The 23,100-nt window shown below is 48.1% G+C and overlaps 1 protein-coding gene across 6 annotated transcripts in view; it reads right to left on the bottom strand.

Annotated features, from left to right (window-relative positions):
* Window positions 1-22,727, bottom strand: part of WWOX (WW domain containing oxidoreductase) — a 958,567-nt gene extending 935,840 nt beyond the window's left edge. For 3 of the 6 annotated variants that reach the window (XM_055413076.2, XM_055413078.2, XM_055413077.2), the window contains exons 1-4: window positions 22,363-22,726; window positions 15,724-15,788; window positions 14,245-14,302; window positions 11,857-12,035 (exon numbers count right to left, since the gene is read on the bottom strand). In XM_055413076.2, the coding sequence (XP_055269051.2) occupies window positions 11,857-12,035; window positions 14,245-14,302; window positions 15,724-15,788; window positions 22,363-22,469 (409 nt within the window). In that variant the 5' untranslated portion in view covers window positions 22,470-22,726. Of the gene's footprint in view, window positions 1-11,856; window positions 12,036-14,244; window positions 14,303-15,723; window positions 15,789-22,362 lie in introns of all 6 variants that reach the window. The other 3 variants (XM_088830823.1, XM_088830822.1, XM_055413080.2) reach the window with 3 other exon arrangements.
* Between the last annotated feature and the right edge of the window lie 373 nt (window positions 22,728-23,100).

Genomic DNA, 23,100 nt, shown 5'->3' on the forward strand with positions numbered 1-23,100 from the left:
CAGCTTCCACGATGGAGGTGCTGCTGACGAATTTGCCAATGTTACATAAGCCAAGAGCACCCCGTCCTCTCTTCCCGTGAGCCTCTGTCTTTGCTCGGCACTGAGAACAGAGGTGCAGAAGGGCCGGGGAGGCTGCAGCCTACAGCAACCGGAAAACATGCCGTCCAAGGACCAGCAACACTTTCACCTACAGAAACTCGGCATGGTGACAGCCTCCTCAGAGACGCCCTTCTTACCCCAGGCCTCTGCTCAGAGTATCGAGCTAGCATCACACAGCCTGTCAACCCTGGGTGGCACAGCACGCCTCGAAGTTTCCTAGTTATCATCACCAAGTCAAGGGTCCAAGGCTCAGCAAAGGTACTTGACGTCTGGTTACCTTTCTGAACCCGGAGAAGATGCTTGCCGACACCTCTTGGAGGGTCTTAACAAAAAAGGATCCACGCTGATGGGTTCTTCCATAGTTTCAAGTGAATGGGACAGTGAAGCTGGGCATTTATACTTAATATTCCAGGCAGCCCTGTAAACGATCACAAACTCAAATGAAGCAGAGCTCTGATGCTAGGCTTTGGGAATAAAGATGTTGCTATGATGCATCCATTTAAAGTTTAATAGTTTTCCGTCCTTTTTTCCTCCCAAATTTAATTCATCTTTTTTCTTCTTCCATGCCTGCAAGAAAAATAACCTCATCCTTCACTTGACTCTTTCTTTCTGGATGCATCTACCATCTGACCTCCAAACAAACAAAAAATAACTCAAATTTTTCCCTTCATACCAAAGACAAGTAGATGCCTAAAACAGTTTATTGAAAAAGGTCGTTTTAGGACAAACTCCCAGATATGACAGCAGCCTTTGGAGTATCCAAGAACCAGGAAGCCAGGAAAATACCAAACTAATTTCAGTAACTTGATCACCCTGCCTCCCATTACCGAAATGACTGCATTTCGTTAAGTCCCTGCAGCGTGGGGCGGACAATTCCCTGGGCGTGCTGGAGTTCCCATCTTTAGCAACTCTGCAAAGCAGAAAAAGTGCCCGTGTCTCCCAGATGCAGAACCAGAGCTCAGAGAAGGAGAGGAACTGGGCCCAAGTCACTCAGAAGGGACGTGGCCTAGGCCAGGTTTGGAAACTGGGTCATGTCTGCTTCCTGAGTCCCAAGCTCTTCCCTGGCACCCTGCTGCCTCTCCAGACAGAAACCTGCCACCTATCCGGCTTCCCCGACTGTCAGCACAACTATTTTCAGCAGAGGGATGATTTCACCACACGGGAGCCAGGTTCATCAAACGAGATAATGCATAGCAAGGCTCTGAAAAGGGGCTCCAGCCACGAAGAGATGCTTTGGGGGAGATCTGCAAAACCCAGAGGACCAGATGTAACCTGTGCATCTTCGTGGGATTCAAGCTCCACTTGCAAGCTGGCCAACCTTGAATTTTCCGGGTGCCCCCATCCACAAACACAGGTGCGAAGCAGGGGTGCCTGTGATGGGAACTGTAGCTGGTGTGATAAGACACAGGCTTACAAGTTGTTAGTGAAGCCAGCTGCGGGGTGAGGCCAACTTCCTTCTCATGAATTACCTCTGGATCCCAACACTGAGTGTGGACTTAAACAACAGATGCTTTGAGATAAATTAACTTGAGACGAAGGGACATTTTGAAAATTAAATTATGTCACGTGAATCAAGCAATCAATTAGCAATCAATACATATCCAACAGTGATGCCTGTAAAAGCAATTCATAAAAGAATGCATACAGGGACATTTCTGGCGGTCCAGTGGTTAAGAACCTGCCTTCAAATGAAGGGGACAAGGGTTGTATCCCTGGTCTGGGAACTAAGAGCTCACATGCCTCAGGGCAACCAAGTCCACGCACCGCAACTTCTGAGCCCCCGCTGCAGCAAGTACCGAAGCCCATGCGCCCAGAGCCCATGAGAGCCCATGCTCCACAGGAGAAGCCACCGCAAGGAGAAGCCTGCGCTACACAACCAAGGAGTAGTCCCCGTTTGCCATGACTAGGGAAAAGCCTGCAAACGGCAAGACCCAGCACAGCCAAAACAAATGAAAAACGGAATTAATTAAAATCATTAAAAAAATAAATAAATACAAATGGCCAAACATAGGAAGAGCTGATTAATCAGAGATGTGCAAATTTAAGTGATATTGTTTAAAAAAATGCTAAATGCCCAAACTGACAAGGATGCACAGCAAACGGGCATTTAAATTGCTCCGAGCTTCCGGGGGTGTGGTTTGACAGAACAAATCAAGATTTTTAAGGTTAGGAAACACATCAGCTGACTCAGCAATTCTACTTCCAGAGAATAAACCTATTAGAATAGTCACTGATGGGCAGAAACATTTAATTACAAAATGTTCATCTCCACTCCACAGCTATCCAAATGCTGAAATGCACCCAAATGTGCCATAGAGGGGAAACGGTTAGAACCATATACTGACTATGCGACCCCTTATGATGCTGTAGACTATTCTATGGCAGAGAAAGGTGCTCATGACCACAGTTTAAACAGAAAAATCACAGAAGAAAAGAAGTGAAGGAAAAAATGCTGGGAGTCATACAGACTGCATATTGACAGTGAGTCTTGGTTGGGAAGGATTTGAGGTGATTTTTTTTTTTCTTATCTGCATTTTCTAAGTCTTAAGGAGCACATGTTTTACAACAATAGCAAATAATTCTAGACCAGCCCCTGGCACATGTTTGAGTCTGACAAATGCCAGCTCCTGTCCCCTGCAATGCTTTCCCCAAACTAACTTTACAGTGACAGCAAAGGGGAGTTCTTCTGACTAAGAAAGTCTCAGTACTAACCCACGATCGTCCAGCAGTCCCAAGATCTCAGGTCTCCACCCTCCCTTCAGATACCACACTCAGCACACAGCCTTGCACAGGGTGGGCTTTGGTAGATTTTTAAGGTAAATTTGTTGACTTGAGATAGACTGGATAAGCTGCTGGGGAAGAGCATGGGCAGGACTGAGCACTGTTCCTCCGAGGAAAGGAGAAGCAAGGGGAAGAGGGACTCGGACATTCTCTGCTCTGGTTTTGCAGGTATCCATGGCTCAGGAGCTGTGTGACCTTGGGCAGGTTACCTCACCTCTCTGGGCTTTCAGCCAGACACAAGTTCAGGAGAGCTTGTAAGCACTGCAGCGAGAATTTTAAGTAAGACAAGGAGTACAGAACATCCACAAATTCTAAAGAGCTGTTAATATAAGACAAAATGACAGTGATCAATCAATACTAATCTGGAATAATGAAGCACATTTCAGAAGTAAGGGTGAAAATGAAAAATATCTTGTTTGTTTTCACTTCAGTTTCCATACAACTACACCAGAAACTTCTCTGATTCTGAACTGTGTCCCTCTTTCCAGGAGATCATCTGTTCTGTGAAAGGCCTGGTTCCACCCACCCTGTTGGTCCTCCCAGCCTACCGAGGGAGGAATCTTACCAAGACTGGGAAGAACGCCGCCCTCATCTCTCACATCAGCGCTCCCACCCCCACACCTCTGCACCTCGCTGGAGCACGCTGTCTCAGGCGTCCTCTCAGGGTCCAGCGGGGAGAACCTGCTTTGGTTTCAGTGACAGTGCCATCTCAGTGAGGCTTCTAACAAGAAGGATCCCAAAAACCAAGCAGCACAGCCTGGTAAACACGTAACACTTTAGAGCCCATCCCTGTCACGCAACTCATTAGATAAACAGGAGGACGCTTCCCGTTCAGATCATCCTCAGAGCACCGCGCAGGCAAACACTGGCCCTTCAGGAAATGCAGTGGTGCTTACTTGCTAAGCCGAGGGGAGAATCAGAAATTCAGGCAAGAACCTGTTAAGTTTCTGGAATTTGCTTTTTCATCAATCTACGTACTTAATTTAAGAGATCTCTGCATGAAGGCCCATCTTCTACTGACTGCCCTGCCCGCCCCAGATGTTACTCTGGAAAAGGCTGAGGACTCAGATCTGGAGAGTGTGTACGTGCGCGCGCATGTGTGTGTAACACTGCAGAGAATGAAGAAAGAACGTGGCCGCATCATCCTGAACAAGCGACAGTCAAGGGGGTTCCGACAGCCAGCAGGCCTTTCATCGTCAAGTCTGGAATGATTCCCGCAACAGCCACGGAGTTTTAACCAATTTTATGGGACAGACAATGAAAGCATCTGGAAAGCAATGAGCAAGAACATTTTAAGACTGGTGAAGGAGTTTCACACCATTACAAGTATATTCACAATGCTTGCTGGCTCTTTTTGTTTTGGAGAGAAAAAAAGGTTGCTGAGAGAAAGAATAGAAATAAAAGCATGTAATATGGCGTATTCGTTTTGTCCCCATTTAAAATTTGAAAATAAGTAGTTTCACAAAGCCAAAAGGATTTTCTCTTCTGGGTCAAATTTCTGTTTGAAAGCTGAAGCATACAATTAATGGGTTGCCTCCAACTTCGGGTTACAGAGCCAAAATAAAAACTACCCTCCTTAACATCTTGTACGTGAAGATACAGGCCGTCTGCTTCATATTAAGTATTTGGTTTAACATGGCCTCTGTTAGTTAAGAAACATATACTAAGCCCAAAAGGACACATTTTCTTTCTACTGGAAAAACATATCATTACTAAGCAATCTAATTACAATAAATTATATAACACTGAGTAGGCTGGGGGAGGGAAGCAGATAAATTCTATATTCTTAGAAAAAACTGTAAGATCTCCAAGGCCTTCTAAATGAACGTTAAACAGGGGTATTAGTATTTAAATATTACAACTTCCACTTAGAAATAAAAAAATCACATTATTGATAGGCCAGCACACTCAAAACCAATAATGTCACAAGAACACATAACCTTGTGTAATCTGGCAGAATGGGCTGCTCCCTGAACACAATGGGCCTTTTTACTAAATGGATCTCTTCATCCTTGGAATTTCATACCAGGAAAAAAGGGGGAGGCAAGAGGAAGGAGTGAGAAAGAGAAACGAGCCTGACACTAGTAACAGTCTTCAGTGTGAACTCTTTCACCAGGAAGCACAAGACCGGAAAGATATGTTAGGAAAGTAAAAGGCATTATTTAACAAAAGTGAAAGTAAGACCCCGCCGAGAGGAAGAAAACTGGACTGAGATGCTACCGCTTTTGTTTAATTGTATCAAAGGGCAACACCGCCCTCTAGTGGAGAGAAACTATAAACCTATAGGAAGACATTTCTCTTTTAGGTAATTCACACAAAATACACAGAACCCTTTCTTTCCTCACAACTGCTATGTCACTGTACTATCCAAAAGCAAAAAATCAAATGTCTTATATTCGGGGTTAAGTAAAATAACTGACAAGTTTTCAAACCTGATAAAACACTTGTAATCTCAATTAGGGTGACCTATTTTTAAATACTTCTTTTTAAGTGATTATTTTAAACCACTTTACCCACTCCAGTGTTCTTGCCTGGAGAATCCCAGGGACGGGGGAGCCTGGTGGGCTTCCGTCTGTGGGGTCACACAGAGTTGGACACGACTGAAGTGACACAGCAGCAGCAATGAATAGCAGCTTGTATGAACCTCATTTGTTATGCTTATTTATAACAAATAAATTAAAATCTCAACATACATGCAAGTATGAAACTCAACTGACCTCATCTGACAAAAAAGCTTTAGCTGACATCTACTGAGGCATATATATCATTATTATCTACTGCATACATTTTAAAATGTTTTTAAATATGATTACCAAATTATGAGATGAGGCTCATTAGAATATTTCAGTTGACCTCTTCCTTTAGATATATGGCTTCTCAAATATTCTGATCATGTGGTTCCCATGTATATTCAATGGTTTTTCCCGTGGTCATGTATGGATGTGAGAGTTGGACTGTGAAGAAAGCTGATCGCCGAAGAATTGATGCTTTTGAACTGTGGTGCTGGAGAAGACTCTTGAGAGTCCCTTGTACCGCAAGGAGATCCAACCAGTCCATTCTAAGGGAGATCGATCCTGGGTGTTCATTGGAGGGACTGATGCTGAAGCTGAAACTGCAATACTTTGGCCACCTCATGCGACGAATTGACTCACTGGAAAAGACTCTGATGCTGGGAAAGGTGGGGGTGGGAGAGGAAGGGGACGACAGAGAATGAGATGGCTGGATGGCATCACCGACTCTGTGGACATGAGTTTGAGTGAGCTCCGGGAGTTGGTGATGGACAGGGAGGCGTGGCGTTCTGTGATTCATAGGGTCGCGGAGAGTCGGACACGACTGAGCGACTGAACTGAACTGAAGAATATTTAAATGTAAAAAAGGTTCTTTAATTCATAAGTACTAATTCTCGATTTTTATGGAATATTATTCAAGGACTTCTTCCAATACTGTCAAAAATCTCAATAGTTTCTCGGAATAACTGCAAAATCATTTCACTTACATGGGTGTATTTGATCATAAAAGACAAATAGTCACAAATGTTTTTCATTTAAAATGGGGGTCTGAATTCCCAAAAGATCATTTAGATTACTTCAAAAAATTCCCCTCTGCTTAATGAGCACCAGGTTCTTAAAAAGAAGATAAATGTCATGATCCCACTAGTTTAAATCTTGTTGACAACTGGAAAGGAGACTGTAATCAGGCATTTCAAGATCTCAAGTGTAATGATCCCATATGAGGCAGTTTTAACCAAGAATACGACTCCAAGGCACCCCCTTGGCCTTGAACGTATGGGATCTTTTGGAATAACTAGGGGAGGAGGGGGGAGTCTTTGCCATGATTTAGTCTAGAAGGCAAAATGTACACTAGGTGTGGAAATGAAAAACAAAGATCTGAGGGTGGAGGGGAAGGGATTCTGGTGGGCTTAAAACCTTAAGGATGAATACCCTTTTCCACATGAAGAAAAGCACTCTTCTGGTATCAACGTTGGAGAAGGCAATGGCACCCCACTCCAGTACTCTTGCCTGGAAAATCCCATGGACAGAGAAGCCTGGAAGGTTGCAGTCCATGGGGTTGCTGAGGGTCGGACATGACTGAGCGACTTCACTTTCACTTTTCACTTTCATGCATTGGAGAAGGAAATGGCAACCCACTCCAGTGTTCTTGCCTGGAGAATCCCAGGGACAGGGGAGCCTGGTGGGCTGCCGTCTATGGGGTCGCACAGAGTCGGACACGACTGAAATGACTTAGCAGCAGCAGCAGCAGTATCAACATACAACGGTAGAATTTACGCCAGAGATGAATTCATCATGGTGATGATTTGTAGGATAAAAGAATACAGCGAGTACACTTCACACTGGAATTTCAACACATGATTTTGGAACAAGACCCCAAGCTCTAAAACACAGGCCCTCTAACCAAAACAACCAGTGTCAACATTCAACTCCAACATCCTGGGATTCCGGGATGGAAATCTGATACCTTCATTTTGTTTCAAGAACAAATTTGGGGTTGACTTTGATAGCGTGAACATACTTTTTCTTATCTCAAAGTAGATAAATTTTGGTATATAAGTGTGCACACACATGTACACACATTATTAGAATTCTTGTAATGAAACTTAAGGAGATTTATCATATGTAACATAAATATCAACAGAAAATTGAAGTGTCGGTCCTAAAATACATTTTACTGGTAAATTCTGAGGTGGCCAGCTTGTATTTGTTCAGGGGGAAAAAAAACAGTTTTGTCCTTGTTAATGGGTCGTCTGACTCAAAAATCAAACGCAGTTCAGATTATTCCAGATCTCAAATCAAACCTTTGAGACAGCCCAGCGTTATCAAGGCTCAGAAGGTCAAAGAAATGTTTCATCCTGACTATACTCCCAAAGGGATTTAAAAACCAAATTTTAACCACTGTTGGTTTTAAGACTGGAAGCTGGGGACTTTCCCTGGTGGCTCAGGGGTAAAGAAGCTGGAAGTTGGGAAGAAAGTTTTATCATCATCGCCAGTGAACAGCAGACTGAGAACAGCAAAGCTGCACGAACATCCTTGTGAATAGTTCTTCAGTGGATGTCTGACAGAAGCTGGACCTCTCTCCTTAGGTGCCGTGATGATAACTTTGCTCCCTACAACCATCTGCATGATTTCCAACCGACGTGCCTGCTCACAGGAGACAGCGCACAGGGCAGGCATGGCCCCACGCCTAGGCATTCAGGCAGCCCCGTGCTGGAAGGCTCTGACCTTTGAGGAGTACAGCCCTCAGGTGCGAGAAGGCAGCAGTTTGCACTGAGCTATTGACAGGCAGAGGAACAACCGGCTCAGCCAAAAGGTCCAGCGAAGCGGCTATGGGATCTTCCACGATGGGCAATCCCCAGTCTCTGAAACCCCCTCTCCTGGGACTTGGTGGGAGACTCCATCTGCGTTTAATAATCACCGTGCTGAAGTCACTTCCCTTCATTCCTTTTACCAGATCAGCTCTGTTGTACCATGGACTCCAGGGAGCTATGGACACCTGCCCCTTCCTGGCCAGCGCTACAGCGAGCACAGACAGAATGACCTCCCACCTCGTCTCTACAGGCCGGCGGTCAGGACCAGGCTCCAGGCCGCTCGGTCTGTGAGCAGCAGCTCTGGTGCACAGGGGGACTGGCCCGGACACTGCGATGCTGAGAGAGAGGTCCACAAGCTGCAATGCTCCATCTACAAGGTCCTCCAGGTTCAGAACGTGCTCAGACAGAGGTCGAGAGGAGAAGAAGGCGAGTTTTAGAGGAGGTGACGTCCCAAGGCTTGCAGCTCCCTAGAGCCCGGGGAGAGGGCACTGGCAGGGCGTCCCCAGGATGCGGTATGCCATCATTACCCTCCTATGGCCAGGGGCCTGGGTCCCCAAAGGGCAAGTCCAACACAGCAGTGCCCTGTCAGGAATTCAACCAAACCATCACTGAAAAACACCGAATTTGTAAACCAACCTTTGTAAAGCTAATCAGGTTACCTGTGTTTTCAGCTGTGGAGTCATCACTCTCAACGAAAAGGCTGGTATGTTTTGTGATGGCCGCCTCTGCTCCCAAGAGCACAGACGTCCAGGAGGCTAAAGACTGGGCAGGTCCCACGTGGGCCACAGGTGCCCTGAGCGGCAGGGGCAGGCCAGCACATCCAGGCTCCCATGGAAGGTGAGTCCTGAGTGCCCGGGAGACGCCCTGCTCCACTCTCACTGGCTCCGTGTGAAGCGGCGGAAACAGCGATGTCTAAACTGGCCTGCTGCACAGTTCAGGAGAAGTGAGGGCTTTACCTGGAAGGCACAACCTCCTGGGGCAGGGACACTCTGTAAGGCCGCGGCACAGGATATCAAAGCTGCCTTAGAAACGGCCGGAAAGCCACAGGCCTGCCTTCAGCTCTTCTCTTTAAGCCTGCTGGCAGGGCTGCAATGTGACAGTTATTTGCAAGGATCTGATTACCTGGAACGTTCGGTCTGAAATTATTTCACAAAATTACGGAAACAAATCTCAGGAACTCCCCCAGACTTGGGCTCTTCAAGGGTGGAGGGGCCCCAGGGTGAGGAGGCAGGGCTGAAGGCAACTGAGGGCAGAGCTGGGGACGGGGAGCAGCGTGGCGCCCTGAGACACCCCCCCACTCCCAGCCTGAGCGCGGCCACTTGCCGCTGCGTGTGACCAGACCACAGGCCCGGGCAGGGTCCACAAGACAGCTCAAGAACGGTGACAGGGCTGTGAGGAGCCAGAGTCCCCTCCGAGAGGCCCAAGGCCCACTCTGACCACACTTCTTCCCCACGCTCCAGAACCTCCTCCTCCCTTCTGACCATGATTCGATACCACACCGCACGGAGCTCTCTGTATATTCTGGACCAACCCCTTTGGTCCTGTATTATGGCTTCCCAGGTGGCTCAATGGTAAAGAATCTGCCTGCCAAGCAGGAGACATGGGTTCGATCCCTGGGTCGGGAAGATGCCCTGAAGAAGGAAACTTCAGGGGAAGGATCCACTCCAGTATTCTTGCCTGGGAAATCCCATGGACAGAGGATCTAGAGGGGTACAGTCCATGGGGTCTCAAAAGAGTCGGAAATGACCTAGCAACTAAGTCACAACTACGATGTCATAAGCCTCCTGTGGCAAACTGTCAGCAGAGCTTCCCCCAGACGCGAAGGTGTGCCATGTGTCAGAGCCAAGTTTGACCACTTACGCACAGACCATCAGGAGTCACATGTCTTACTAATGAAAGGGAAAAACTGTCCAGCCACAAGATTAAGATCTTTTGGTTACTTCTCTGGGTAACTGAGTGTTAAATATAGAGAGATCTGACTTGAGTCCTTATTTTTTTCTTAATTATTCTACGCTTAGTCCACACCCTCACAGAGAGTGGTCAACACATCAACACCACAGTGTTTCCTGGATGACTGAGGATCTAGCAACCATCTTTAATACAGCATCATCAGTTTTTTCCATCGATGACAAATACATAGAATTGATGCCGATGCGACTCAGAATATTGAACATATTCTCAGTCCAGGATGAGGTCCAAGAGTTGATTTTTAACTAAATCCCTTTCAATTTAAAATAAAAATGTTTCCATTTGCTTCTTTGCCTTAATAGACATGGGACAGTCAAAAGTTCTGCTCCAGGGCTTCCCTGGGTAAGAGTTGGCCTTGCAGTGCAGGGGACCCTGATTTGACCCCTGGTCCGGGAAGACCGCACCTGCCATGGAGTATGAGCCTGTGTGCCGAAACTACTGACGCCCTCACATCACGGAGCAGGTGCTCCACGACGAGACGCGCTGCAGCGAGAAGCCCGCGCACGGCAGGAAGAGTCGCCCCTGCTCACCACAGCCAGACAGCCCACACACATGCAGCAACAAAGACCCAGGGCAACCAAAGAGCGGCTGAACAAATAAACAAAACTATTGATAAAAAAGGGTGTCTAGTCTTATTTAAAAAGGAAAAAAACAGTTCTGCTATGGCACTGTAGCTTTTTAGATTTTTGATACTGCACTGAAACAACTGATGCTCTAAGAAAATGTCACCACCTGGACTTGACCTGCTAATACCAGGAAATGTTTCTGTGCGTTCAAGAAGGGATCACCAAAAATTAATGAAGCTGGAGAAAGAAGACCCAGAGGAGCACAAAAGGCTGAGGACCCAAAGCTGGTCAGAGAGGCGGCTGGGAGCAGGCGTCGGGAAGGGGGCTGATGCTGCGAAGGGTCGAAAGGACAGAGAACTTGCCGGAAGACGGCAGAACACAATTCCATGTCTTGTTCCTGCAAATTAACCTGAGGACGCACATCCTCACTCCAAGCAGCTGGTTCCTACAGACTCATATGTTCACGTCACCGGAACCAAGAGGGACGAGAATGAGTCACGTGGAGAGTGGCCGCGGAGCCAGCAGCTTGGCTGTGGTTTGTCTTCCAGCCTGTGACACCCCCGGGAGCCCCCGCCCTCGTGACGGTCACCATGGGGAAACACGGGCCACTGAGAGGGCATGACAAGGATTGATCCTGCCGCCCTGCAGAGAAACCAGATCCTGCTCTCCAAGGAAAGTGACATTCTCGGCGACCAGCAGACAGCCGCTGTGCCCTGTGTCCCACAAGCACCATACAATGCTGCTTCCGAGAGCCCACTGCCAACCAACGTCAGGCTCAAGGAGCCAGGTGACCGGACTGTGTCTGCACAGCACACAGACCAGCTCAGAAAATCCCAAACGGAGCCTGCCCTCTCGCTTCCTTAAGAACCAAAATAACCTCTGTCTCCTGAGACTGCAGCATTCGGAGGATTCAGGGTCGACCCCTCCGTGGCCTTCCTTCCATGGAAACGCCAGGACTGAAAAAGCACCTGGGACTTTAACGACCCAAAGGCTGAAGAGCCTACAGGTATCCTTTGAATCAGAGAATCACTGAACAAAAGTGCTCCTGAGCTAGAGTGGATCTCATCATGCACGCGACAGAACAGCAACGACAATCACGACTGCTGGCTGACGACCCACCGATTCCCGAGTTCGCCCCGGTCACCACGACCACTTTGCCGCTGAGGTCTCGGCCCTGCAGGATCTCCATGGCCGTGGTGCTGCCGTCGTATCTCTGTCTGGTGGTTGGCTTCGTGGGACTGTCGTCCACAGTAAACGCCAGTCTTGGGTCCAAGTAGGTGGTCCTTTTGTTTATGTGGCTGTAGAGGAGAGGAGAAAGCAGTGAACCCACAGCAGTGGACGGAGGCATTTATGACCACACAACAACTTTCCGGTGCAGGCTAGGCAAATTCCATTTTTCAGGGACTAGAAAGGCTCTTTCTTAACCCTGGAAAGACCTGGGGTCTGTCTGATCTACGTTTTGGGCTCCAGAAGGATTACTGTCCTGCCTAGGAAGATAGGCATCCAAGCATTTTCTTCGGAACTGCCTGTAAAAGAGGTGGTAACGCACAATAAGCACTGCCCTGTATCCTCAGGTCTCAAAAACACAGCAGCTTGGCGCTTTTTAATTAAGTCATGCAAACATGGCTATAAGATCTGCCGGTCACTCTTGTTGGCAGATTTCAGTTAAATTTCTTACGTGCAAGGGCCTAAGAAGATTCTGAGTAGGAAACTCTAAGTGATAAAAGTTTCAACAATAAATATGAAAGCAGTCAACTACTAAAACTTCTAAACATTTTCATTTTATGACTATACTCGCACTCCAATTTTGATTTGGAGCTGATCTAAATCTTGTAGAAACAATAATAAAATATATCGATACTGTAAACAATGTATTAAAACATACTGGTACATCCTATTCATTCAGAAAGACTGGTTGCTCCTACTGAATAGGATTTGCTTTTCACATTTTAAATGTAACCTTGGGATTCAAGGTACGCCTCAAAATATTTTGAAAGCCATGAAGAACTCTCCAGAAAAAAAGATTTCATGATTGAAAATGTATTTGTGGGAGTTCCCTGGCAGTCCAATGGCTAGGACCCAGGGCTTTCACTGCCCTGGCCCGGGTTTTGATCCCTGGTCTGGAAAGTAAGATTCCAAAAGCCTTGCAGTGCAGCAAAAAAAAAGATATATAGGTTAAAAAAATGTATCTGTAATGTGTATGTGTGTATAAAACTAGACACAGATTAAAAATTTATACTCGTCACCCCATAAACTAAGACCCAAGAATAACCCGACTTTTATTTGACTTTTAACCACAGTTGCCAGCTAAGCATTCTGACTCCAGTCATACAGATGACAGAGCTCCCTGGAGACACGGTCACCCTGGCTCACAAACGTGCATCTCTTTCCCAGCCCCTCAGTGGCTCTACCCTGGTAACCAGACATAACCTATGGCAGAAGTCCTTACACCACGGCAACAAACCTCTTCCCCCAGGAACTGCTGCTAAGTTTATCAGCACTCTAACAGGATCAGAGCGGGGCGATGACTGGCCAGGCAGCTGAGCACTGGCCTCCCTGAGAGCATTTTGGGGACTGTGAGTTAACACTACAGGTATAAGCTAGTTAGAAGCACATCTGGATCATGCTAGGTGCTAGACACATGGTCACTATTGCTGTTTGTTATTGCAGTTTATTCCAAAGATAGTGTTACAGACAAGGATGCTCAAAACATTATAACGATGGGCACACCTTGGAGATACTGCATTGTGGGCTCAGTTCCAGACCAAAGAAACAAAATGAACGTTGCATGCAATACACTGAGTCATACAAATTTCGTGGCTTCCAGTGCATGTGTAAGTGACGCTTACACTACAGCCTACCAAACGTGCAACGGCATCGTGCCTAAAAACACACATGCCTTCATTAACAAAGACTGCATAGCTAAAAAACACTAACCATCATCTGAGTCTGCAGGGAGTCCCAACCTTTATGCAGCAGGGCGTTTGAATATTGCAAAAATCACCAAAATGTGACACAGACACAAACTGAGAAATGCTATTGGGAAAATGGGGCAAAAGGCGCTCAGCGTAGGGTCACACAAACCTTCAATTTGTAAAAAAGAAACAAGTATCTGTGAAGTGCAATATGACAAGATCTGTTTGTATGGACACCACATCACAGAAATGTAACAGCATCAATGCCCAGTAAGTAATTTGATAAATTATATCTATACAAAATGATACCACTTAGCTGTTAAACATCATTTTCTTGAAAACTTTCTAAGGATATGAGAAAAAGCTCATACAAATTATGTGCCAAAAACAGTTAACCAAACAGTTCACCCAATACATTCTCTCTTTTTAAGTATATGTACAGAAAATACGGAAGGAAAAAAATCCAAAAATCATTAACAGCAGTTACTCCTGCTGGTAAGATTACAATTACATACCACATAGTATTTTTCTACAATGTATACACATTACAAAAGCAAGAAGCCCGAGAACAGTTTCTTTACAGACAACTTACTCAACAAAAAACACTTGTCCATTCTCATCGGTTTCTTGTTCCCATCCGTAGGGCAAATCTGAAAAACAGCAAGGCAGGTCTACCTGGGGGAGGGGTGGTGTGAACTGAAGCCCCCGCCCTTTCAGCCACAGTTCCGGTTCCAGTCTCCCACCAGACCAGCAGTTTGCAGGTTCTAACTATGGCAGGTAGAAAAGGCCTGTTACCCCAGCCAGACTCCACATTTCTGTCTCTTGCTTGGGAAGTAAGACTATTTCAATCTTTATAGTTTTACTGAAGGACAGTTGAGTGACAATATTGTGTTAATTTCTGCTGTACAGCAGAGTGACTCAAGTTTTACATATATATAATCTTTTTCCTATTCTCTTCCATTATGGTTTAATCATAGGATACAGAATATAATTCCCTACGCTATACAGTAGGACCTTCTTTTTTATCTTATACACAGTAATGTGTATCTGTTCATCTCCAGCTTCCCCGTGGAAGTCCCAAGCCTCTTCTGTGAGCCTGTTTGTTTCACAGACATGTTCATGCGTCATATTTTAGATTCCACATATAAGTGATATCATATGGTATTTGTCTCTTTCTGACTTACTTTCCTTGGTATGACAATCTCTAGGTCTACCCATACTGCTGCAAATGACACTTCATTCTGTTTATGGCTGAACAGTATTCTGCTATATGCACACACCTCTGTCCACTCATCTGCTGATGATCATTTAGGCTGTTTCCATGTTTTGGCTATCGTGACTGGCGCTGCAGTGAACACACGGCTGCATGTATCTTTTCGAAACAGAGTATTATATGGGTATATGCTCAGGAGTGGGAACACTAGGTCATATGGCAACTCTATTTTTAAGACTATTTCATTCTTGATCATTCTTCAACACTCTCTTCAGCTCCTGCTTTTCACAAAATCCTTACTGGTTGCTCCAATCAACACGAATTCTCCCTTGAAAGAACTCCCAGAATGTATCTACACTACAGCAGGCAGCCAGTACCGTTTGTATGCTGACTGGTGACGACTCCCATTTCAGAGCAGTCTCACTTTTTCTTCCATGAGTGCACGCTGTCCTTTCAAACAGAGCCTCAACCTCATGAAGGCAGGGACCTTCTTGCATTTACACCCCATGGATGACACATGCACTTGGGAACACCTACGAGTCACCACAAGTTTCACGGAATTCTATCAAACATCAATATACTTAATTCCAGGATAGAAACCAATAACATTTTAACAAACAGTGCAGCTACGGAAAAACCTAATGAACTGTGAGTTCAAGAGCCCTATTACTTTAATACTTTATTTTTAAGGCCAGTGAGAAATCAGCATTTCACTCAAAAATCTCATCACCTTCTACTGAATCCTACAAGCTCCCGAGAGGGAAGGTCCAGTTCCTCAATGGACCCTCTGCCTGTGACAGTCCTCCCATCCGAACCATGCTTACAAGGTTCTCTGCTGTATGACAGCGGCATACACACCTCCTGCGATTCGCTTTCTTTTCCCAGTCTTTGGATGTTCCCACTGGGTTTTCTCCTCCGTGTGACTGTTTAAAAAAAAAAAAAATCCAGAGAACAATAAGAAAAGTTACACTTCTAAAATTCTACCATATACTTCTAAAATTAATCCATGGCATTAGATTTTTCTCTCCCCAACATAATTCTCTCTCAAGAGTAGTCAAGTCAGACATTCACAAAGAAATATTCAGAACATAAGATGGCTGTTTGCAACAGGTCAGACTCTCTAGGTTGCAAGCAGCAGCAGTCTGGTAAAAGCCTGCCTTTATGAACCGATGGTGAAGCCAGAGGAAGAAGACGGGACCCTGGCTATGGGTCAACTCTAGAAAGCTCGCTGAATTTCTCAGAATATCTAGAGAGGTGTTCTGCTCTGTACCTGCTTCAGTTGCACTCCAGGATAGACTGAAAATTTCAGTCTAATTTACAATGCTGACATGCAGATATAATTCAGACACAGCCTTAATCTTAGAGCTTCCCTGGTGGCTCAGACAGTAAAGAACCTGCCTACAATACAGGAGGCCCAGGTAAATCCCTGGGTCGGGAAGATCCCTTGGAGAAGGGAAAGGCTAACCACTCCAGTATTCTGACCTGGAGAACCCCATTGACAGAGGAGCCTGGTGGGCTACAGTCTATGGGGTCACAAATCTTCTTAAATGTTTTATTCTTTTCACAAATTTATCTTCAAAGTGTTTTTTAAGCACTGATTCCTAATTTCATCCAAGAGGAAACTAAGAAGTGGTAAGACAGCCCCATAGGTTCAGTTACTTAGCTTTGGAGCCTCAACTTCCTCATTGGCAAAATGGAAATAATCTTAGTACTGATCTCAGGAAAATGCTATGAGGATACTGTACATAAAGGGTTGGACACAGTATCTGACATATGAAAAGCCCTCAAAAGGTCTACTATTTTGAACAAATCAAATATACAAGCTGGTCCGATTTCCATGCCAAACTAGCCTTTCATCTCAGGAGAGAATATACAATTATAATTCAAATTCAAACCACGAGCCAATAACAGACTAGACACACCTGTCAACAGGTGACCTATTGTCAGGAAAAACATAAAATTACTTAATGCCAGAAAAAGCTGCATGTTGCAAGAAGCATTCAAAGTTCACATGCTCAGGCCAAAGTAGAAAATAACACTAAATCACTGACAACCGGATGACAGAACAGTTCTTCTGAAGCCATTATTTTAAAGAGAATAAATACAGAGAGCAAGTAAATGCTCCTGTAAAATGCTGCACGTCAAAAACAAGGTCTTTTTAGGAACTGCCGGCTTCTAGTGTTTTGCAAATTCTCAGCGGCCAGCGCAGGGACACTGTGGACTCTGGATTCAGAAGGCCACACACGCGAGCTCCCGCACTGCGTGCATCCAATGAGCCTCACCGGCAGCACAGGGAAAGGAAAAGACGGGACCCGGGACAGCGCCTGCTGATCGGTGAGACCCCTGCACAGACAGAGGGCATGGGCAGGCCCGCGAGGAGAGAGGAAGCCCCGACTCCCTAGGAAGGGTAACCCTGCTTCCGCGCTGGCGCTCCTGAATGGGGTGACCACTCTGCAGCGGGGACCATCCTGGACACTGCGGGGTGATGAACGGCATCCCTGGTCTCTACCCACCTGACGCCAACACAGCTGTGGCAATGGCAAGGCTCTGCAGACACTGCCCCCATCTCCCGCAGGCTCGGGGTCCCAGGCCTGACGCCCACATTTCCTGGTCCTCCGGCTCACAAGCCGTGTTCCCTTAGAGAAGTTACTAAACCTCCCTGAGCCTCAGTTTTCCCATCAGTAAAGGGAGTAAAGCAGCCCCACTTCCTGGGGTCAGAGAAGCCTCAGTCAGTCTACATGTGTGAAGAACTAAGAACTGTGCCTTTGACAGAAAAGGATTATTTGAAATAAATTTCATATAAAAGTTAATTAAAAGCTGTTCCCTTTCCACTGTAACCTAAAATGACTTTTTAATGAACAGAAAATTACAACACGTCCGACTGTTATCTTATTCTCCTTCAAAAAGAAGTCCTCTTTTATTTTTCTTTTCTTTCAGCAAGCTTTCTCTTTTTCTTTTTGTAATTTAAAGAGATAATTAACAGTGATCTTAATATAAAACAAAGAGATCAAAATTAAATTCACACCACATTACATGGCTATCACTTTCAAGTATGCTCTTCTAAGGTTTTGAGGGGTTTTTTGAAGCTCAACAGGGACAGAGCCTCCTGCAGACAGGGACCCGCCTCCCACTGAGCAGGCCAGCCATCCCCCTTCAGGCCTGAGGGCTTCAGGAGCAAAGAGGGGCAGGAGCTGAGGCCCCAAAGACCCCCAGGACTGCACCACGGCCCCCAGCACCAAGCCCTTGCCCCTCAGTCCCCCCCCAACCTGGTTAAGGCAGAGGGACTGCCCTGGGTGGTATCAGGGCAGCGAGAAAGGCCCCCCAGCTCACTCTGGTGACCAGTCACCCTCTGCCATAATACTGGGCCTCCCTGGGGGCCCAGCCTGGGGGCACTGAGCCATGTGAGCCTTTGAGGTCTGCTCGTGGGGAGGCTGAGGGGCCGACAGAACCCACACAGCACAGGAGGAGCGAGGCTGCGAGGGGAGTTCCCACGAGACCCTAGGGGCCAGCTGGGAGCTGCAGCCTCAGTCCTTGGGCTGGGTGGGGGGCACCCCGCAAGAGTGGGAGGAACGCCTTGGAGAGAAGGAAGGACTCCGAGGGCAACCTTCTGAGAGACTGGTCAGGTTCCCCAAACCCCGAGGGATGAGTGACCTTCCAGAACTGGGAGTGAACAAAGGCCCTGGATGCTTGCAGGTCGGCAGAGCTCAGGGGGACTGCTGGGAATGCAGGGCCGGGGTAATTCCAGGCATCCTTCACCCCGAGCAAAGACCAAGCGCTGGGAGGAGAGGACAGCATCTGGGGAGAGGCACCCACCACCCCGGCTGGGAGCCTGCCAAGCTCTATCACCACTGTCAGAGTCAACAGGGCCAAACACTACTGGGGGCCCCTGGGGTGTTTTCCAGGGACCACAAAGGCACCAAGGAGTCCCCCACCCGTGGGCTCCTGGAAGCCCTCAGTGGAGCCGACGGGAGCCTGCAGGCCTTCCTGAGCAAAGGAGGTGGATGCCTTCCAGGAAGGAAGCAGAGGGAAGGGTCACCTAGCAGAAGGCGAGGTGCAGGGGGTGAGAGGCAGGCGGGCAGGGGTCCCCAAACGGAGGGAAGAGGCTGCAAGGAGCACGCAGTTTTTCTCTCTCCCTTAAGCAGCAGGAGGAAACAAACTACAAGTGTCAGATGCTTTTTCTCTTAAAATTCTTTGTTGCCACGACACTTGGTTCCACCTGAACTTAAGTTTTCTCAAACCTTGAGCTCACCAATGTGTTTTTCTTATGGAAATGTTTTTCTTAAGCTGTGTTAATGAAACTATGTATCTGCTTTGGAATTTGCCTTTCTTCAAAATGGTTCCACTTAAGACTAACATTTTTCAAACCTTGGGCTGATAATAGCTCAACAAACCAGTATTCGTATCACTTGTTTTATGGCTGGGGGATGACACACCTCATGCCATCCTATCTCAAAAATGCATGTTGTGGGAGAGGGGCCTGGTGAAACTCCCTCAGCCTTGAGGTGTCTCTCTTATCTGATTGGTGATGGTTTAGTCGCTAAGTCGTGTTTGACTCTTGCAATCCCATGAACTGGAGCCCACCAGGTTCCTCTGTCCATGAGATTCTCCAGGCAAGAATACTGGAGTGGGTTGCCATGCCCTCCTCCAGGGGATCTTCCCACCCCAGGAATCGAACCCAGGTCTCCTGCACTGTAGGCAGATGGTTTACTGACTGAGCTACTTATCTGATTAATAGCTTTCTAACAGACATAACAGAGCACGCAATGGCACCCCACTCCAGTACTCTTGCCTGGAAAATCCCATCAACGGAGGAGCCTGGTAGGCTGCAGTCCATGGGGTCTCGAAGAGTCGGACACGACTGAGCAACTTCACTTTCACTTTTCACTCTGATGCGTTGGAGAAGGAAATGGCAACCCACTCCAGTATTCTTGCCTGGAGAATCCCAGGGACAGGGGAGCCTGGGGGGCTGCCGTTTATGGGGTCGCACAGAGTCGGACATGACTGAAGCGACTTAGCAGCAGCAAGAGACATAAAAACTAGCTAAAGACTATCAAGGGGACACTCTTTCTGCCCCCTTCTGATGTCTATGTCAGAAGCTTTCTCTATCTCTTTTATACTTTAATAAAACTTTATCCCAGAAATGTTCTGAGCGATCAAGCCTCGTCACTGGCCCAGGATTGAATTCCTCTCCTCTGGAAGCCAAGAATCCTGGTGTCTTTTGCGGCTCAGCAACAACCTTCTGGGGGACAGCAGAGTCAGCGCAGCCACAGGAGCCTCCAGACCAAGCATGAGGCTGCAGGTCAAACCTGAAAGGCAGCCAGGGAGCTCTGGGGACAGCAGCCAGGACGGGGACAGGCCCTACCCAGAGCAGGGGAGGCCCGAGAAGCCAGGAAGCAGGCCCTGTGCATCTTCACATCCTCAGGGCCCAGAAGGCCACCCGCCCAGGGAGGTCCAGGAGATCTTCACTTGATGAGCTGATTTCCTTACTCCCCAAGGACTTATCTTACAGCTCTGTGATGCTAAGTATAGGCGATGGAGGGGAACGAGGAATGGTCCATGCGCTCACGACACTGACAATCTGGGGAAGGACAGACCACAGGCGTGGCCGAGTGACGTGTAGAGAACTACGGACAGCGGGGCGCAAGGTGCTGGGAGGAGAGGGCAGGGCCCGTGCACTGAGACACCCTCGTGGGCAGAGACTCTGAAGCTCAGCTCCCAGGGATCAAAGAGCCCTTCAGGCACAGGCCACGGGCCACAAACAATGCCCATTCAGAAGCCACCTGGAGTCCCTGGCTCCCTCCAGTCCTCCAGAGCAAAAATCATCTTTCTAAAGACACACAGCCGACATGAATCGATGGAACTGGATGCCATGATTTGTTTTTTGAATGCTGAGTTTTAAAATGAAAATACAATAAAATACAATGATTCAAAAATGTGTATCTACTTATCTACAATATATGTACTCATCTTGCTTACTCTATATCTACTTATTTATCTACCTACAATGGAATATTACTCAGCCATAAAAAAAGAAAATCTTGCCATTTTCAACAAATAAAATGAATAAATAAAGACACACAGCCGAGCTCACTGCCTGGCCGCAAGGCTTCAGTGGACCCCAGCTCCTCTGAGGCACAGCAGGGCCCTTCCTTCTCACCAGTGTTCAGGCTCCTGCACCACCACCGCACAGGCAGGGCCTCTGTCTCTTCTACCTGAGCTGCCCCTGGACCCGCCCACTTCTACCTGTGCCCAAAGGCAGAGCTCAGGGGCCAACCACCCCGGGCACCTCACCACCTGCCCGCACAGCTCATGCTAGGCACACTGCCACTCATCACACACTGTGTGAGGACCACCTTTTTTATTTTTTGGCCACAACAGGCATCTGGCAGGATCTTAGTCCTAACCACTGGACCACCAAGTGGGAGACCCACCAAGCGGTCTTACTTATCTCAGTAAAACCAGCGCTCAGCAAAGGGCCTGGCACAGGACACCTTCCCAACGTGTCTTCAAAGAATGCAGCAAGGTCTTTGCCTCCTGCTTTTCTTTCTAGAAAGCCACTAAAGACAGCCAGCCGTGGCTCACAACCCAGGGCTGATCAGAATCACCTGGGAAAGATTTCACAAACTACCAGTAGGGGCGGGAGATGGGGCATGCAAATGAAGAGAGTCACCTGCTGGTGGAAACCGGAGCAGAACCCGGTCAGTTTCCCAAGAGTAGAAAATCACTGATTTACTTCCGTGTTTCTCAAAGCCATAACCTGCCTTAGCTTGGAAGCTTAAAAAATAGAGAGTCCCTGCGTGGGGTGTCTGCTGAGACCCCAAATCTACAGTCATGACGGTCCTCAGGTGATTCTAGTGTCAGGCCGAGACGGTGCTGTCAGCTGCCGAGAATGGGACCCAGCAGAGTTTGTTCAGGCCTCAACTAAGCCTTTACTACAGCGCCTAAACTAAAACTCTCCAACCAACCTTTTAGCAGATGAGTAACCTCTGAAAGTTATTCCCACAGCCCAAGGGTATACAGTAAGAGGCGGGAGAGAGGGCCTCCTGGGGCTTCCAAAACTTTACCGAAAACTAAGTAAAGCTCTATTAGCTACATTTTATATACAGATATACATACGCACACATACATATATACACACACATATCTCTACTAGGACGTTTGCTACAAATACACACTCCCAGGCGGCCCTTCTAGACCCCCGAGAAAGGAGAGGAGAGTGCTCATTTTTTCTGATCTTTGGGAAAGGGGATGCAAGCGTGTGCATCCCCGCACCGCCGGGCATTGCCGCCGCCTGGGCAGCAGAGGGCGTGTCTGGGCACCGCCAGGTGACCCCACGCTGGACAGCAGGGCCAGAAAGCGGGAGGGGGCCCGTCCTCACGGAGGCCGGCAGCCCTCACTGCGCAGGCCTTCCCCGCGCGGGCAGAGGTCCGGAGGCAGCGCGCGTCCCGGGGCGCGGAGCGGTCAGCGTCCTCCGCGCGCCCCGGACGCCCCCCTTACTTGGCGTAGTAAACCCAGCCGTCCTTGGTGGTCCTCTGCTCCCAGCCCGGGGGCAGCTCGTCCTCGCTGTCGGTGTCGTCCAGGCCCGCGTAGCGCAAGGCTGCCATGGCTGAGGGGGAAGCGATCGCTCGCCCGCCGGCCGCCGGGTCTCCGTGCCCAGGAACTCACTCCGGCTTCAACCGCGCGCCGCGCGCCCCGCACGCTCGCGCCTGCGCACCGCACCGCCCGAGGCCCCTCTGTCGCCGGGGCCGCCGAATCCGGTGCCCGCACTTTCGCAGCTGCCGAAGCAAAGGAGGGCGGGGCCACGGGAGAACGCAGTGGGAAGCGCGGAACGGCGCGCACCGCCTCTCGGCTGGAAGTAAAAGTCGGCGAGCGCACCGGCGCTCCGGAGGCGGGGCCGAGCCCTAAACCCGCCCGCTCCAGGCCGGGGGCGTGAGCATCCAATCCCGGGCCAGGGCCCCGCCCCCGTTGCTGGGCGACCCGTAATCACTTCCGCGTGGTTCTGGCCTATCCCGCAGGCGCTCCCACTACTGGGCATCCTGGGAAATGTAGTCCCGGACCTGGCCGGACTAGCGCACCTCGCGGGAAACGAAGGAGGCAGGTGATGCTTGCTTTCTAAGGCTACACCACCAGTCCGGTGTTTACGGCAGAAGTGAAGGGTCTTGCTCAGAAGGCTTCCAGAGCTTTCCAGGCTGAGTCACAGGTTTTGTTAACGCGTGTAAACTCAACGCTATACCA

The sequence above is a fragment of the Moschus berezovskii genome, chromosome 22, assembly GCF_049115385.1.
Source record: "Moschus berezovskii isolate FMDL1 chromosome 22, NW_MosBer_1.0, whole genome shotgun sequence".
In the NCBI taxonomy this organism is placed as follows: domain Eukaryota; kingdom Metazoa; phylum Chordata; class Mammalia; order Artiodactyla; family Moschidae; genus Moschus; species Moschus berezovskii.